We start from the raw sequence: 18,271 nt of genomic DNA, 5'->3' as shown, positions 1-18,271 counted from the left end.
TCTGGGAGTTGTAAATGCCAATTACGAGTTGTTAATGCTGGATGTCGGAACGAATTAGATAACGATGTCCGCCCCCGGTGGCTGAGTGGTCAGCGCGAGAGGAGGTCAATCCCAAGGGCCTGGGTTCGGTTCCAGGCTGGGTCGGAGATTTTCTCCGCTCAGGGACTGGGTGTTGTGTTGTCCTAATCATCATCATTCCATCCTCATCGACGCGCAAATCGCCGAAGTGGCGTCAACTAGAAAGACTTGCACCCGGCGAAGGTCTACCCAACGGGAGTCAGTAGTCACACGATATCAGATAGAGGTATTCTTTGTTATTCGAAGTCTGGAGACTTGCTTAGATCGAACAAACGTAGCATCCTACCGGAAGAAGGCCTCCCAATCAGTGTCATCTCTGCTTCGTTTGTGTTCGCCAGGGATGAAGCATTTGCAATGACAGATAATTTATTGAAACCATACAGTCAAACAGGACTGACTATGGAACAAAGACTTTCCAACTAACAGTCTCAGTCGAAAAAGAAGATTGGGTTTAACGTCCCGTCGACATCGAGGTCATTAGAGACGGAGTACAACCTCGGATTGCGTCAAGGATGGGGTCCAGGACTCGGCGACTTGCAAACCTAAGGTGTGGTACAGGTACGTCGATGACACTTTCGTGGTGTGGAGCCATGGTGAAGAACAGCTCGGGGACTTCCTAAGACACTTGAAAAGCCTCCATGCCAATATAACATTTACCATGGAAGTAGAAAAGGACAAGAAACTGCTATTTCTAGATGTGCTGGTCACAAAGAACGGCGAAAACCTGGGACACAGCGTGTATCGAAAACCAACACACACGGACCGATACCTGCACAAACTGTCAAACCACAACCCGAGCCAGAAAAGAGGCATGATTAGTACGCTCGTAACGAGAGCAGGACGAATATGTGAGCCGCAACACTTCAAACGAGAAATGCAACACCTGGAAACTGTCCTGAGGAGCAATGGGTACTCCATAAATTACATTAGAAGTGTAACAGAGCCAAACACTCGGCGAAGTAAGGAACCAGAAAAAGAAATGTCGGGTACGGCCTTTCTGCCATACATTCCCAGAGTGACGGACATAATCGGCCGTATATTGCGCAAACATGGTGTAAAGACGATTTTCAAACCGACAAGGAAGATCAAAGAGTGTCTTAGATCGGCGAAAGAGAAAAGAGACCCACTTGCAATGTCAGGAATATACCGTATACCATCCACATGCGGAAAAGTTTATGTCGGAATGACTGGACGATCCATTAACACCAGGATCAAAGAGCATAAGCGACATTGCAGGTTGGGGCAGGTGGAGAAATCGGCCGTGGCAGAGCACGCACTGAATGAGACCGACCACGTAATAAAATTCGCCGACACGGAAGTTCTGGCTGTAAAGAAGCATTATCACACGCGCTTGTTCAGAGAAGCTGTAGAAATACAAAAACAGGCGAACAGTTTGAACAAGAAACAGGAAAGCCTTAAGGTGAACGGATCCTGGCTCCCCGTACTGCAGCGAACGACCGTCGCAGGTAGCAAGAGGAGAACCGCACCGGAAATGACCGCGGAGAAGCCCTCGGACGTTGGCGCGCCAGGTACTTATAGTCTGCGGCCGCGAGCTCGGCTCCAGTTCACCACCGGCAATGGAGGGTGAAGCTTTGACAATGCCAGCCACTCGTGCTGGCGAAACTTCAGAAAAATCGTTAGATGAACGTCGGCCGAAGAACCCGAGACAGAAGCCAATAGGCAGTTTGTCAACAAGTGGCCACGAAAGCCTTAACAATTTTGTACTGTCAAAGAATATTGTCAATACTACCCACAGACGTTACCGTATTTCCGGCCAGCACAAAGTGTTTCAATTGTTTTTGATCTTCTCAATTTTATTGCGCAACTCCTCAATCTCACCCCTAAATGACCAATAATACTGCGCTAAAGGAAAAATTATGCAATATTATCGACTACCTACAGGGCGCTTAAGAGTTCCGTACTATTCCCAGATCCACTCGTTGGTCACTAAGAAATTATATAACATGAAATCATTAACATTCAAGGCCCTTCTATCTCGCACTTCTGATTGATATCGTTTGCGTTCACTTCTGACTGCTTACTTCTGAGGAGAATGTAAGTTTGTGCAATATTCGAGCTTAAATAAAAATCTTAAAAGAAGTGTCTGTGTATTATCTTAACTAGTACCTCAGTATTGATTTATGAAATATTTAATCAATATTCTGCAAAGATCAGATACATAGCATTCACTTCGTGGAATATTAGTCTGTTGTGCATTTGTATTCTCTCTGGTGGTAACTAACATCCCTCAATTATTATTTTGCTCAGTGACATTATAAACTGAATTTCCGTAACGAGCCCGATTCACAGATCAACTTTAACACTAACGTTATTTGAGTTACTACAGAACTTTGATAACAATTTATTTCACCAGGTAGAATGAATAGGGTATACTATTATTCAGGGTGACTCACTAACTATTGCCACTAGAATAATTCCGAAATTATAATAGGAGCTGAAACGTCTGTGGGACAAATGTTGCATGGGACAACAGGGGCCGTAATATGACGGTTTTTTGTTGCTACATGAGTCGCGTCACAGATATGAAGGTCAACATTGTTTTTTTTAAATGGATTGAGTGGCATTCCTTACTTCTTAAGCACTCACCGAAGCACCTGCTTTGACAATTCTCTCTCGTATATCGTGAAAATAGTAAATATTCGCCAAATACGATGTATCCATCTAATGTGCCATTGACATGTAAACACCATTCGAGAGTTTCGCAATACAACACTAATAGGAACGGTAAGACTAGTATCGTCGAACAAAGCGAATGTGGATGATGTATTCCTTTGAAGAACAAGTCGATATGCTTCTCATTTATGGAGGATGCCAAAGAAATTCAGTGAGAGGTAGAGACTTATACGCTGAGAGATATCCTCAACGTACTCATCCTACACGTCGACCATTTAAATATGTCTATGATAAATTGAGAACAACTCGATCTTTAGCGCATAGGAAACATATCTGACAAAGGAAAGTTACTAACGAGGAAATGGAAACTGGTACTCTTGCCACTGTGATCCGAGATCCTTGTGTTGGTTCGCGTCAAATGGCAAGGGAATCTGGCATAAGCCAGAGCAGTGTTTCTCATGTTCTGCATTGACATAAGTATCATCCTTACCATAGTCTCCACCTCTCCACCAGGCATTAACTGGTACGGATTGTATGCGTCACACTGAATTCTGACGATGGGCTTGGTGCAACGATGGGTTGCACATTAAAAACCGTGATCGGTGAATGTATGGTGTGGGATTCTGAAGGAGAGAATTCTGGGCCACTATATCATCGAAGTAAATCTGAATGGTTGGAAGTACACTACATTCCTGCAAGAAACATAAGGTCTGTGGAAAAAATACCTTTAAGAAGAAGGAGCAGAATGTGGTAGCAAGACGATTGGTGTCCGGCACATTTTTCGCTAATGCCTAGAAATGAGTTTCAGACACAATTCCCAAATCATTGGATTGGACGCGGAGGAGATGTGTCGTGGCCGACTCATACGCCATACTTCACGCCTCTGGATTTTTTCTTGTGGGGATTCGTAAAAGACATTGTTTGTAAAGACGTTCCAACTACACCTGAAGATATGTGAGAGAGAATTGTCAGAGCCTGTACTTAGATAAGTATTGATGTGATTAGGAATACCACTACAGTACTGCATTGATACCAATGGTCATCACTTCGAACACTTTCTGTAAATGGACGTTCACGCCACCTTTGTGACCGTCGTTGACATTCAAAGACCTAATTGTTCCACATCATTGGGTTCGTCTCGATAGCCGTTATCAGAAAATAAGTACCAATCTATAGCATCCGATTTAAAGAAACAAAGTTGACCTTCATATCTCTGAAGTGACCCCACCTAGTAACAAAATCCAACGTCATATTATGACTCCCGTTGTCCCATGCAACTTTTGACCCACAAACATTTCAGCTCCTATCATACTTTCGAAGTTATTTTTGGTGGCAATAGTTGGTGACTCACCCTGTATGTATTCTATTCGTTTATTGCATAGGCACGCTGTACCGTGTGCAATTTAAACATTTGGGCCACAAGAATCATTCTCTCCTGCGTAATTCAACTTTGGAGTGCGTTTCTAGCAGTGCACCATTTCACTCACACACTGAGCTGCAACTGTTATCCATACCACAGCAGAACTGCCTCTGCAGGAAATGAAGAATGCGTACCGCGTTATAAACAAGGTGCCACTCTTGTCGCGCGATGGTCTTCTCGTGGGACGACATGCGTAATCATAACTAAGAGTGAAAAGTGAATAGCGAAAGTACAGACTAATACCAGGGTCTTTCAATAAGCAATGCAACCTTTTTTTCTGATACCAGGTTGGTTTTATTCAGGATTCCAATACACCATTTATTGCCCGCCTACTGGATACAAAAAGTATTTTTCAACAGAATATCCGTTCAATGTCACCTTACTTGGAGGGGCTGCATGCTCGCATGGTACCACTCGATTGCTCAAAGTCGGGACCAATGCCTTGCTGCATCAATAAATTCTGTATCATCCACGTACCGCTTCCCGCGGAGTGCATCCTTCATTGGGTCAACCAAATGGCACTTGGAAGATGCGAGATCTTGGATACAGGGTGGTTGAGGAAGAACAGTTCAGTGAAGTTTTGTGAGCAGCTCTTAGGTGTGAGACGTTGCCACCCAGTGGGCACAGACTTTTGAGTACCCCTATTGGTGGACGAATGTGGCAGCAGTACCAACAGAGATATCCAGTGATCCGTGATTGTGATCCGTCGATCACCTCTAATGAGAATGTCAGCACGGTCCAACATGGCAGTAGTCAGAGCTGTGTGCGGCGGATAGGCACGCGTAAAATCGGACAAGTTTGCTCGACCTGATTGCGACAATGACAGACGCCTCCCCCAACGACTCATCGTGCTTTTGGTCACTGCTAGGTCTCCGTGGACATTCTGCAAGCGGCCATGAATATCTGTTATGCTCCGGTTTTCCGCCAAAATAAACTTAATGACAGCTCTCTGCTCTAAACGCTCCCCCACTGCAGACGCCATTCTGAAGGCTACGTATAGAGCTGTCGCCTGTCGGAACTTCATGAAACTATAGCGGCTGAAGCGGGACTATTCTGCGATGTTCCTCAACCAATTTACGAATGTTTTCAATCGAAATTAGCAGAGGAATAAAATGTGTTGTATTACTTATTGAACGCCAGTCGTAGAAGCAAAAAGTATCCGTAAACATTAGTCCACGAACGAGCGATTAGCGAGATAATTAGCAACTTATATTTACAAGCCACCAATGTCTTCACTATGAAAAATTGCCCTTATTAGGCCAAATGCTTTTAAAATATAAACTACATGGTTAATCGCACCTAACTGGGCTCAAATTACACACACTGCCACTCTGATCGAAAGAAATACAGTACTACTTCAGCGCATTATATGGCACTGTACAGTGGAGCCTGTTAAAATGAGGTCTCTCACTTTTAAACATCACATTCGGATATTACACTACACTCGTATCGGCAGTGAGTTACGAATCATTTCAAACAAATCTTGATCATTTCATAATGTTTGACAAGAGTGTACGAATCACTGGTCCAGTTTTTAAGCGCATCAACGTGAGTGCTGTGCACATCGCTTCCTGTGCAATCATCAGAAGAAGAAATTCGAGTATCTAACGAGGATGATCCATGGCTCGTGGAGAGGACTGGATGCACGTCCAACCGTTGTAAGATTTTGTAAATTTGTGGTAAGATCTCATGGGACCAAACTTCTTAGGTCATCGGTCCCTAAGCTTACACACTACTTAATCTAAGTTAAACTAACTTACGCTATGAACGACACACACACACCCATGCCCGAGGGAGGACTCGAACCTCCGACGTTGGGAGCCGAGCGGACCTTGACAAGAGGCATCTGACCGCGTGGCTACCCCGCGCAGCCGTTCAAATGGTTCAAATGGCTCTGAGCACTATGGTACTCAACTGCTGAGGTCATTAGTCCCCTAGAACTTAGAACTAGTTAAACCTAACTAACCTAAGGACATCACAAACATCCATGCCCGAGGCAGGATTCGAACCTGCGACCGTAGCGCTCTTGCGGTTCCAGACTGCAGCGCCTTTAACAGCACGGCCACTTCGCGCGCTGCCGTTGTAAGACCTATCGTCGCAGATCATCAGTGGGATAGCAACGATGATACTGTCCAAGGGGCTAAACTTCGCCTTTAAGCATCTCCCACGGAGGATATTATTCAGTCTGTCGAAGCGCCGCCCTAAGTAGGTTCCACAAGTTGAAGTCAAAAAGATAAGACCAGGAAGAGAGTTCTACAAAGTGTGAAACAATCCAAAAATAAAAATGCAATGTGAATCGAAAATGATCAATTTGTTGATCTATCTACAAGGAACTTAGGAGTGATCCAAAGTTGAAGATTATTAAAAAAGACACAAGCTCTAATAGAAGACTCCACAGTTGATCATCATAATGTAAGGGGACTCATCACCAAAGTTCCGGCAACACCAAAAATTTGTGGAGTACTTTATGTCCTTAAGGACGTCCCTTTGTGGGAAACACACAGCCGCATGTGAACGACTCCACTCGCTCCGTTCAACGTACAAAGGATTAGCACACGTAGTGAACTGATATATTGGTCAGTTTTGACATCAAGTCTCTCTTCACCAAAGTACTAATAGAGGAGACTACTAGCGTTATTCAGGAACGAATATCACCTAAAATTCGTGACCTGGTGCCAGTACGTTTATCGTCAATCTACTTCACTCGATGTCTGAAATAATATCGACAAATGGATGGAGTGGCACTAGGATCCCCCATCGTTCCGATGGCAGTGAACACCCTTACGAAAGTATCTGAGCGAACTGCCGTAAGCTCTGTGCAATTTCGCCCACGCCCTTGGCTGAGAAAAATAGAAGACACAGTTCTCATCTGCCTGTATTGAGAGGCAGAGCTGCGTAAGTGCCATTAGTATATTAGTAACCTGCATAAGAACGGCCAGTTCACTCCAGACCAAAAAAGAAAAGTTGCGAGCCCGTTCTTGGATGTTATAGTCAACGTAAGTCCCAACGGCAAGCTGACTTAAACAGAGAAAGGGATACAGTAGAAGACAGATGGGTAGCTTTGAGCGATGAAATAGTGAAGACAGCAAATGATCAAACAGGTAAAAAGACAAGGTACAGTAGTTATCCTTGGATATCACAGGAGATACTGAATTTAACTGATGAAAGGAGAAAACATCAAAATGCAGCAAATGAATCTGGCGAAGGAGAACAAAAAAGTCTAAAAATTAGATTGATAAAAAATGCAAAATGGCTGAGAAGGAATGACTAGAGGACAACTGTAAGGATATAGAACCATATATCACTAGGGAAAAAAGATAGATACCGCCTATAGGACAATTTAAGAGAGGTTTGGAGGAAAGAAAAGCAGCTGTATAAATGTCAAGAGCTCAAATGGCAAACCATTACTAAGCAAAGGAGGGCAAGATGAAAGATGGAGGGAGTATACAAAAGGGCTGTAAAAGGAAGTGTACGTGAAGGCAATGTCATAGAAAGAGAAGAAGGCTAGATGAAGATAAGATAAGGAGATATTATACTTCGACAACAATCTGACAGAGGACTGCTCGATGTAAGTCAAAACAGCGACCCTGGAGGAAGAGACATTAACTACTGATACACATGGGAGAGCCAGGTAGGTATGCACTATGTATCAGACAATGCGATATACCCTCAGAATTCAGTAAGAATGTGATAATTGCAGTTCCAAGGGAATCAAGTGCTAATTACCGAACTATCAGTTTAACAGGTCATGGTTGCAAAATACTAACATGAATACTTTTCAGAAGAGTGGAAAAACTGGTAGAAGCCGACCTCGGGGTATGAGTTTGGAACACACGAGGCAATAATAATCTCGCGACTTCTCTTAGAAGATAGTTTATGGAAGGTAGACGTACGTTTATAGCTTTTGTAGATTTGGAGAAAGCTTTTGATAATGCCGACTTGAATAGACACTTTGAAATTCTGAAGATAACGGTGGTGAAATAGAGGGAGCCAAAGGTTGTATACAATTTGTACAGAAACCAGGCGGCACTTACAAGAATCGAGTGGCATGAATGGGAAGCAGTGGTTGAGAAGGGAGTGAGACAGGGTTGTAGCCTATCCCCAATGTTGCTCAATCTGTACACTGAGCGAGCAGTGAAGGAAACCAAAGAAAAATTTGGAGAAGGGATTAAAGTTCAGGGAGAATTAATAAAAAGATTGAGGTTTGCCGATGACATTGCAATCCTGTCTCACAGAGACAGCAAAGGACTTGGAAGAGCAACTGAATGGAATTGCCAGAGTGTTGAAGGGAGGATATAAGAGGAAAATTAACTAGAGCAAAATAAAAGTAATGAAGTATACTTGATTAAATCTAGTGATGTTAACGGAACTAGATTAGGAAACGAGACAATAAAATCAATAGACGAGATTTGCTATTTCTGCAGTAAAATAACTGATGACGGCCGAAGGAAAGAGGGTACAATATATAGACGGGCAACGGCAAGAAAAGCTTTTTTCAAGAAGAAATATTTGTTGTATATTTAACTGTTAGCAATTTTTTCTGACGGTTTTTGTCTGAAATTCAGCCTTGTATAGTAGTGATAAGCGCACGATAAAAAGTTCAGTTAAGAAGAGACAAGGCTTATGAAATGTGGTGTTACAGAAGAATATTGAGGATTGGGTGGGTAGATCATGAAACTAATGATGAGGGACTGAATATACTTGGGGAGAAAAGAAATTTGTGATACGGCCTGACTAAAATACGGGATCGATTGAGAGGACACGTTCTAAGACAGCAAGGGATCACTACTTAACAGTACTGGAGGGAAATGCGGAGGGGTAAAAACAATCGTTGGAGGCCAACAGGTGAATACAGAAAGCATGTTCAAAAGGATGTAGGTTCCAGTGCTTAACAGGTCATGAAGAGGCACGGAATGAGTAGCATGGAAAGCTGTGTCAAACCAGTCTTCGGACTGAATACCACAAAGCAAGAATACATATTTTAGCTACGTTATATACAATGAGGCGAAAAAAGTCATTGGATACCTTCCAATACAGTGTCGGCCCTCCTTTTGCCCTGTATAATGCAGCAACTCAACGTGGTTTCGACTCAACAAGTAGTTGGAAGTCCCTCACAGAAATATTGAGCCATGCTGCCTCCATGTCCGTCCATGCGATAGTGTTGCCAATGCAGAGCTTTTTGCACGAACTGATCTCACCAGTATGTTCAAACATTCGATGTAATTCATGTCGGGCGATATGTGTAGTCAAATCATTCGCTCGAATTGGGCAGAATGTTCTTCAGTCCAATCGCGAACGACTGTGGCCCAGGGGCATGGCGCATTGTCATCCACAAAACATGCATCGTTGTCTGAGAACATAAAGTCCATGAGTGGCTGCAAGTAGTCTCCAAGTAGCTGAACATAACCGAGGACCCAGCCCATTCCAAGTTAAGACAGCCCACACCTTTATGGAGCCAGCACCAGCTTGTACAGTGCCTTGTCGACAGTTGGGTCCATGGCTTCGTGGGGTCTGCACCACAATCGAACCCTATCATCAGCTCTTACCAACGGGACTCTTCTGACAAGGCTACGGTTTTCCAGTCGTCTAGGGTCCAACCGATACGATCCTGATCCCAGGAGACGCGCTGTAGGCGATATCGTGCTGTTAATAAGAGTACTCGTGTCGGTCGTCTGCTGCCATAGCCCATTAACGCCAAGTTTCGCTACACTATACTAGTGGATGCGATCGTCGTGCATCCCACATTGATTTCTGTGGTTAATTCATGCAGCATTGCTTGTCTGTTAACACTGACAACTCTACAGAAAATGCCGCTGCCCTTGGTCTTCAAGTGAAGGCCGCCGGCCAGGGTGTTGTCCGTTGTGAGAGGTAATGCCTGAAATTTGGTATTCTCAGCACACTCTTGACACTGTTGATCTCGGAATACTGAATTCCCAAACGTTTTCCGAAAAGGAATGTCCCATGCGACTAGCTCCAACTACCAATCCGCATTCGAGGTCTGTTAATTCCTTTGTGAGGCCATAGTAACGTCGGAAAAGTTTTCGTATGAACCACCTGAGTCCGTCTGTCAGTTCCGTCAATACACTGCCCTTTTACACCTTGTGTACACAATATGTGCATACCGCTGTCGCATGACTTTTGTCTCCTCAGTGTATACACATAGTCACATAGTATTTAGGTGCACACAATTAGGTGTGTAACAATGGATTTAAGGAATGTTAATTCAATGATATTAAGTAAATGAATGTCGACCTGATAGATTAGCTCCTACAATATTTCCCCCTTTTTTCACTTATCTCCTTTGGTTATTTTTAAGTATTGGGAGACGCAGCCGCCACTGCGATCTTCCTCTGTTGTCTGGTAAATCCGGAAGAGTGTACTGGGCTACTGGGAGCAGCATCGATCTGCAGTACAGTTAATACTGTAAATTGAAGGAGAAGGGGGAGAAAGGAAAGGAAAGGGAAGGGACTAATGTTATCAGCTGCATCGGGACTTTGTGGAGAATCAGCTGCGACGAGTGATAATGTGTGCCGGACCAGTACTAAAGTCCGGAGTCTCCTGCTTCCTAGGCAGCTGCGTTAACCCTACGCCACACGGACGGTACGCCTGCCTAATGCCGGGTAGGGTCCCCGCGAGCACGCAGAAGTGCCGCAATACGACGTGGCATGGACTCGACTAATGTCTGAAGTACTACTGCAGGTAACTGACACCATGAACCCTGCACAGCTACCCATAAATCCGTAGGAGAACGATGGGGCGCAGATCTCTTGAACAGCACGTTGCAAGGCGTTCCAGATGCGCTTAATAATGTTCTTGTCTAGCGAGTTTCGAGGCCAGCGGAAGTGTTTACACTCAGAAGAGTGTTCCTGGAGCCACTCTGTAACAATTCTAGACATGTGGTGTGTCACAATGTTCTGTTGAAATTGCCCAAGTCCGTCGGTATGCTCAATGGACGTGATGCAGGTGATCAGACAGAAGGCTTACATACGTGTCACCTGTCAGAGACGTATCTAGGCGTGTCAGGGGTTTCCTAACACTCCAAATACACTCCCCTCACCATTACAGAACCTCCACCAGCTTCAACAGTCCCTGCTGATATGCAGTGTCCGTGGATTCATGAGGTTGTCTCCATAACCGTACACGTCCATCGGCTCGATACAATTTAAAACGAGACTCGTCCACCACGCAACATGTTTCCCGTCATCAACAGTCCATTGTCGGTGTTGACGGGTTCAGACGAGGCGTAATATTTTGTGTCGTGCAGTCATCAAGGGTACACAAGTGAGCCTTCTGCTCCGAAAGCCCATATCGATGATGTTTCGTTGAATGGTTCGCACGATGACACTTGTTGATGGCCGAGCATTGAAATTTGCAGCAAATTGCGGAAGGGTTGCACTTCTGTCACGTTGAACGATTCTCTTCAGTCGTCTTTGGTCCCGTTCTTATAGGATCTTTTTCCGGCCGCAGCGATGTCGGAGATTTGACGTTTTACCGAATTCCTAATATTCATAGTACACTCGTGAAATAGTCGTAAGCGAAAATCCTCACTTCATAGCTGCCTCGGAGATGCTGCGTCCCATCGCTCGTGCGCCGACTGTAACACCACCTTCAAACTCACTTAAATCTTGATAACCTACCATCATGGTCAGGCAGAAATTCCGAAATCAGATACTGGATTGTAAGACATACCCAGGAGCAGACATAGACTCAGATAACAATACAGTAGTGATGAAGAGTAGGCTGAAGTTTAAGGCATTAGTCAGAAAGAATCAACATGCAAAGAAGAGGGATACGGAAGTACTAAGAAATGACGAGATACAGTTGACGTTCTCTGAGTCTATAGATACAGCAATAAGCAATAGCTCAGTAGGCAGTACAGTTGAAGAGAAATGGACATCTCTAAAAAGAGCTACCACAGAAGTTGGGAAGGAAAACATAGGTACAAAGAATGTAACTCCGAAGAAAACATGGGTAACAGAAGAAATACTTCAATTGGTCAATGAAAGGAGTAAGTACAAAAATGTTCTGTGAAACTCAGAAATAGAGAAATACAAGTCACTGAGGAATGAAATAATAGGAAGTGCAGGGAAGCTAAGACGAAATGGCTGCAGGAAAAACGTGAAGACATAGAAAAAGAAATGACTGTCGGGAGGACAGACTCAGCTTACAGGAAAATCAAAACGTCCTTCGTTGACATTAAAAGCAAGAGTGGTTACATTAAGAGTGCAATGGGAATCCCACTGAGCGGGTAGGTGAAAAGCCTCTATGAGGGTGAAGATTTGTATGATGTAATAGAAGGAGAATCAGGAGTCGATTTAGAGGATATAGGGTACCCAATATTAGAATCAGAATTTAAAAGAGCTTTGGAGAACTTATGATCAAATAAGGCAGAGGGGATTCATAACATTCCATCAGAATTTCTAAAATCATTGAGGGAAATGGCAACAAAATGACTATTCAGGTTGCTGTGTAGAATGTATGAGTCTGGTTCAAATGGCTCTGAGCACTATGGGACTTAACATCTGTGGTCATCAATCCCCTACAACTTAGAACTACTTAAACCAAACTAACCTAAGGACATCACACACATCCATACCCGAGGCAGGATTCGAACCTGCGATCGTAGCAGCCGCGCGGTTCCGGACTGTGCGCCTAGAACCGCTAGACCACCGCGGCCGGCTATGAGTCTGGCGACATACCATCTGACTATTGGAAAAGCAGCATCCACACAATTCCGAAGGCGGCAAGAGCTGGCAATTGCGAGAGTTACCCCACAATCAGCTTTAAAAAAAAAAAAAAAAAAAAAAAAAAAAAAAAAAAAAAAAAAAAAAAAAAAAAAAAAACAGCTCATGCATCCAAGTTGCTTACAAAAATAATATACAGAATAACGGAAAAGAAAATTGAGGATGCACTACCTGACGATCAGCTTGGCCTTAGGAAAGGTAAAGACACGAGAGAGGCAATTCTGACGTTGCGGTTGATAATGGAAGCAAGACTAAAGAAAAATCAAGACACGTTCGTAGGATTTGTCGACCTGGAAAAAGCGTTAGACAGTGTGAAATGGTGCAAGATGTTCGAAATTCTGAGAAAAGTAGAGGTAAGCTATAGGTGATGATGTTCTCCTCGCCGTGTCCGGCGACAGCGACTCCGTCAGTCTTCTCTGTCCTTGTTGTGGTAGGCTCGGATGTGGCTCGCGAATCCGAATTTCGCTTTGAATATCCTATTGCATGAAGCAAAGTGAAGTTGACCAGCAGAGTTGTAAGTATACGTGTAGACAGGCTTGAGCTGAGATTTTCGGAGCTCTGTTTTAGCATCCAGGTTCATTAGACGCTTTTGCTCGAATTGTTCGATGCTCTTATGTACAGTTGATCGCCACTCCGATCGGCGCAATGTTGCTTGGAATGCCACAGGCTGCAAGGTGGCGTTTAATGGTGTCTTTATATCGCAGGTGTTGACCACCTATTCTCCTCTTGCCGCACGAGAGCTGCGAGTAGAACACCGCTTTAGGTAGCCTACTGTCATCCATGCGTACTATGTGACCACTCCAAATGGTTCAAATGGCTCTCAGCACTATGGGACTCAACTGCTGAGGTCATTAGTCCCCTAGAACTTAGAACTAGTTAAACCTAACTAACCTAAGGACATCACAAACATCCATGCCCGAGGCAGGATTCGAACCTGCGACCGTAGCGGTCTTGCGGTTCCAGACTGCAGCGCCTTAAACCGCACGGCCACTTCGGCCGGCGTGACCACTCCATCTCAGTTGATGTTTCATTATTAAAGCTTCAATACCAGCCAGTTTCACACGGCGCAAAATCTCCGTGTTTGGGACACGGTCTTCCCATTTGACGCGCAGAATTGATCTCAGACATCGAAGATGAAATTTATCTAGCTTCTTAATGTCAGCTTTGTAACAGCACCAGGTTTCCGAGGCATAGAGTAAGGTGGATAATACTACTGCTTTGTAGACTGCAATTTTTGTTTGTAGTTTGAGATCATGTGATTTCCATACTCGGTCATTAAGCTTACCGACGGCTGAGGCTGCGCTGGCTATACGCGCTGCGATTTCCCTTGTCAGGCTGTTGTCACTTCTAATTTGGCTTCCCAGGTATTTGAAATTTGACACATTTTGCAAGGGTTTGTTATTTATCTCAATACTGGAGTCATCTGCATTAAGACCTCTAAGTGGCTGTTTGAGAACTTGCGTCTTAGTGATGCTAATGGCTAAGCCAAATCTTCTGCAGGAGGCATTTAGCAGATTTATGTAAGTCTGAAGCGTTTCGCAAGAATTAGCCATCATGCATACATCATCCGCGTAGAGAATCTCTAAGATGGATAGTTTGGTTACGCGACTTTTTGTTCTGAGGCGAGAGATGTTGAAGACACTTTTGTCTGTCCTTGTGTCGAGACTAATTTGATTACTATAGGCTTTGGTCGCGTCTCTCATAACAACTGCGGAGTAAAGTGAGAAGAGTGTGGGAGCCAGAACACAGCCTTGTTTTACACCACATGTCACGGGAAACTGTTCTGAGAGCTTGTCCTCATGGCAGATTTTTGCCATCATGTTTTCATGAAACTGCCGAATCAAACTGACAATTTTGTCAGGGCACCCAGTTTTCTTTAGTATGATCCAGAGAGCTTCCCATGGGACACGATCAAAAGCTTTTTCCAGGTCTACAAAGCACATGAACAAAGGCCGATGTTGCTCTAAGCTTTTCTCTTGCATTTGTTTGACAACAAATATGGCATCCACTGTGCCTCTGTTTGGGCGAAAGCCACACTGGGTCTCTGGTAGCAGTTTTTCTGCAAAGTGTGTTAATCGGGTGTTAATTATGTGGGCAAGGACTTTTCCCGCTGCTGAGAGAAGAGAAATGCCCCTGTGGGAGCTGCAGTCTGATATGTCACCCTTGCCTTTATAGATCTTGGAAATACAAGCATCTTTCCAGTCTTGTGGAATCATTTCATACTCCCAAATTCTTAAGATCAGAGCAAACAATGGTTTCTTGATGTTTGGCCCCCCATATTTATATAGCTCTGATGGCAAGTTATCAAATCCTGCTGTTTTGTCATTTTTCAGCTTAGCCAGTGCTGAAATGAATTCATCGTAGGAAGGGGCATCCGCAAGTTGTTCCTCAACTGGCAGGTCTTCAAGTGCTTCTATGTATGGAATATCAGTTGTCTGATGGTCGGGATTAAGAACGTCATTAAAATGTTCCGCCCACCGAGACAGGATGTCGCTCTGTTGCGTCAGCCGACAACTTTTATCTTTGTTATAGACTGGTGCTATCTTCCCAACTCTTGGACCAAAGATAGTTTTCAGGGACTCAAAGAATCTGCCCGTTTGGTGTGTGTCGGCATATAACTGTATTTCATTTGCTTTATTTGCCCACCAACTGTCTTTGAGAGCACGTACCTTCACTTTCAGATTGTAATGCGCTGCTCTACGCTTGTTATCATCAGGGGTGCGAAGAGAGGTTCTGAAATCATTAATTAGCTTTCTGATCTCTGGATCTGAGTCGTCAAACCAGTCCTGGTGCTTCTTCTGAGGTTTTCCCAAGACTTCTGAAGCACAGCCACGCAGTCTGCTAGCGTATGCACTCCACTGTTCATCTACGGGGGCAGATTCAGATATCAAAAGGCCATCGACACCAAATTTTTCATCCAGTTTTGTTCTCATAGTCTGATCATTGGCCAAGATTTTGCAGGACAATTTTGTTGGTATTTTGTGTGAAGCTCGGCGTGGTGCCTTCAAAGTTATCTTTAATTTGGACCTCACGAGTCGATGGTCTGTCCATCCCTGAGCGCCTCTCATTGCACGTGTGACCAGTACGTCACCAAGATCTTTTTTCCGTACTATCACATAATCCAGAAGGTGCCAGTGTTTAGATCGCGGATGCATCCATGTCGTTTTATATTTTTCAGGCAGACGAAAATATGTATTTGTCAGACAGAGTTCAAACTCGGCACATAGAGTTAGAAGATCCAAACCATTCGAGTTGCATTTTCCAATCCCATGGCGACCGAGGACTCCATTCCAAGCACTGAAATCATTCCCAACACGAGCATTAAAATCACCAGGTAACAGAAGTTTATCTGGAGAAGGAATATCCCTAAGGACATGTCGGAGGTCTTGGTAGAACTTGTTCTTCTCTTCATCCGGAGATGGCAATGTAGGTGCGTATACATTGATCAAGTGAAGATATTTCTTGGATGCCAGGTGAAGTCTGAGTGTTATTATTCTGTCACTGATACCTTTTGGGAGTTCTGTTAGTGAACATGCCAATTTATTGCGGTTCTGTTAGTGAACATGCCAATTTATTGCGTATGGCAAAGCCTACCCCACTTTCCGCCCTTTCAGTGGATGATTTTCCACTCCAGTAGTAGGTATAACCTCCGAGCGGTTCACATAACTGTCCAGAGTCACTAAGATGTGTTTCACTTATGGCGGTAATGTCGATGTTATATCTAGCCAATTCCCCTGCGATAAGTCCTGTCTTTCTCTCTGGGCACTGATTATGGTCGTTATCCTGTAAAGTACGGACGTTCCAGACTCCAATCATTAGATATTTAAGGTAACTGTTTATTTTATTATTTTTTTGACCGCATATGTTAGTGAACAAGTGACCGCAGTTTGCCACTTGTGCTGGGTTGAGACGGGTTATGTTTAGGCCACCTTTTCTAGGCCCCTCCCTGGATTAGGGAAAGCAGAGCGATCCTAAATAGGGCTGCTTTGTCGTCTGACGAGCTGCCGAACCAGTCCTCCCGTCTCTCACGAGTACCAGAACGACCATCACCGTCTGACCGCCTAACGTGCAGAGCACCAACTAAGGTTCAGGTACACCAAACCCTTGCCTCACCATCAGTACTCCATCGCCGCAGGACTTTCAAAGCTCATAGTCCATTGAAACTTTGCCGGAGTCATCTGCGCGTGAAGGTATTTAAAGTGGACAAGCAGTTGCGCAGATGCAGATCCACTCTCTCGTCCTCTGCCTCTGGTTGGCAGTGGATCGTAGGGCCGATACGACTGGCAAGAGGCAGGGGATGCAGTGAATGGCCATATGCCACTGGACGTATCCTGACATACGCCCTTAAGGCACATCACAGGTGCCTTGCTTCGTCGGTACAGAAGCCGTGAGTGTTTACCTATCGATATTACCCGCCTCCTACACCGATGAAGAGACTGACAGAAGGGAAGAAGGAAAGGGAAGGGACTGGAAGGGAAAGGGAGGAAAGGACGGTAGGTCGTTGTGAGGCACACTTCGTCTGGCTCCTCTGCTGAGACCTGACCGGCTAGGTTGAACCTGCCAGTAGCTACGCTACCACCGGTATAGCTCTCAGCATCACAGGAACACGCAAACTCTCCCACCCGCACGGACAGTGCTACGATAAGGTGGTGCCTCCAGGTAGAGACGGGTCGTATACAATATGTACAACAGCGAAGAGGAGATAATAAGAGTGGACGACCAAGAACGAAGTGCTCGGATTAAAAAGGGTGTAAGACAAGTATGTAGCCTTTCGCCCCTACTGTTCAATCTGAACAATGATGGAAATACAAGAAAGATTCAGGCGTGGAATTAATATTCAAGGTGAATGGATATCAATGATACGATTCGCTGATGACATTGCTATCCTGGGTGAAAGTGAAGAAGAATGACATAATCTGCTGAACGGAATGAACAGTCTAAGGTGTACAGAGTACGGATTGAGAGTAAATCGAAGAAAGACGAAGGTAATGAGAAGTAGTAGAAATGAGAACAGTGGGAAACTCCGCTGCAGAGTGAAAATTTCATTCTGGAAACATCCCCCAGGCTGTGGCTAAGCCATGTCTCTGCAATATCCTTTCTTCCAGGAGTGCTAGTTCTGTAAGGTTCCCAGAAGAGCTTCTGTGAAGTTTGGAAGGTAGGAGACGTGGTATTGGCGGAATTAAAGCTGTGAGGACGGGTCGTGAGTCGTGCTTACGTAGCTCAGTTGGTACAGCACTTGCCCGCGAAAGGCAAAGGTCCCGAGTTCGAGTCTTGGTCCGGCACACAGTTTTAATCTGCCAGGAAGTTTCAAAATAATCAATGACGGACGGAGCAGGGAGGACATCAAAAACAGACTAGCAATGGCAAAAAGGGCATTCCTCGTCAAGAGAAGTCT

The 18,271-nt window shown here is 44.5% G+C and overlaps 1 protein-coding gene across 1 annotated transcript in view; it reads right to left on the bottom strand.

Annotated features, from left to right (window-relative positions):
- Positions 1 to 15,809, bottom strand: part of LOC126482100 (carboxypeptidase B-like) — a 166,674-nt gene extending 150,865 nt beyond the window's left edge. Inside the window, 1 exon segment of the mRNA XM_050106076.1 lies at positions 15,100 to 15,809. Within this exon segment, the coding sequence (XP_049962033.1) occupies positions 15,100 to 15,809 (710 nt within the window).
- Positions 15,810 to 18,271: the final 2,462 nt, after the last annotated feature.

Source organism: Schistocerca serialis, chromosome 5, assembly GCF_023864345.2.
Source record: "Schistocerca serialis cubense isolate TAMUIC-IGC-003099 chromosome 5, iqSchSeri2.2, whole genome shotgun sequence".
Lineage (NCBI taxonomy): Eukaryota > Metazoa > Arthropoda > Insecta > Orthoptera > Acrididae > Schistocerca > Schistocerca serialis.
Note: the sequence above shows the minus strand (reverse complement) of the source record. Positions and strands in the feature narration are given on the sequence as shown.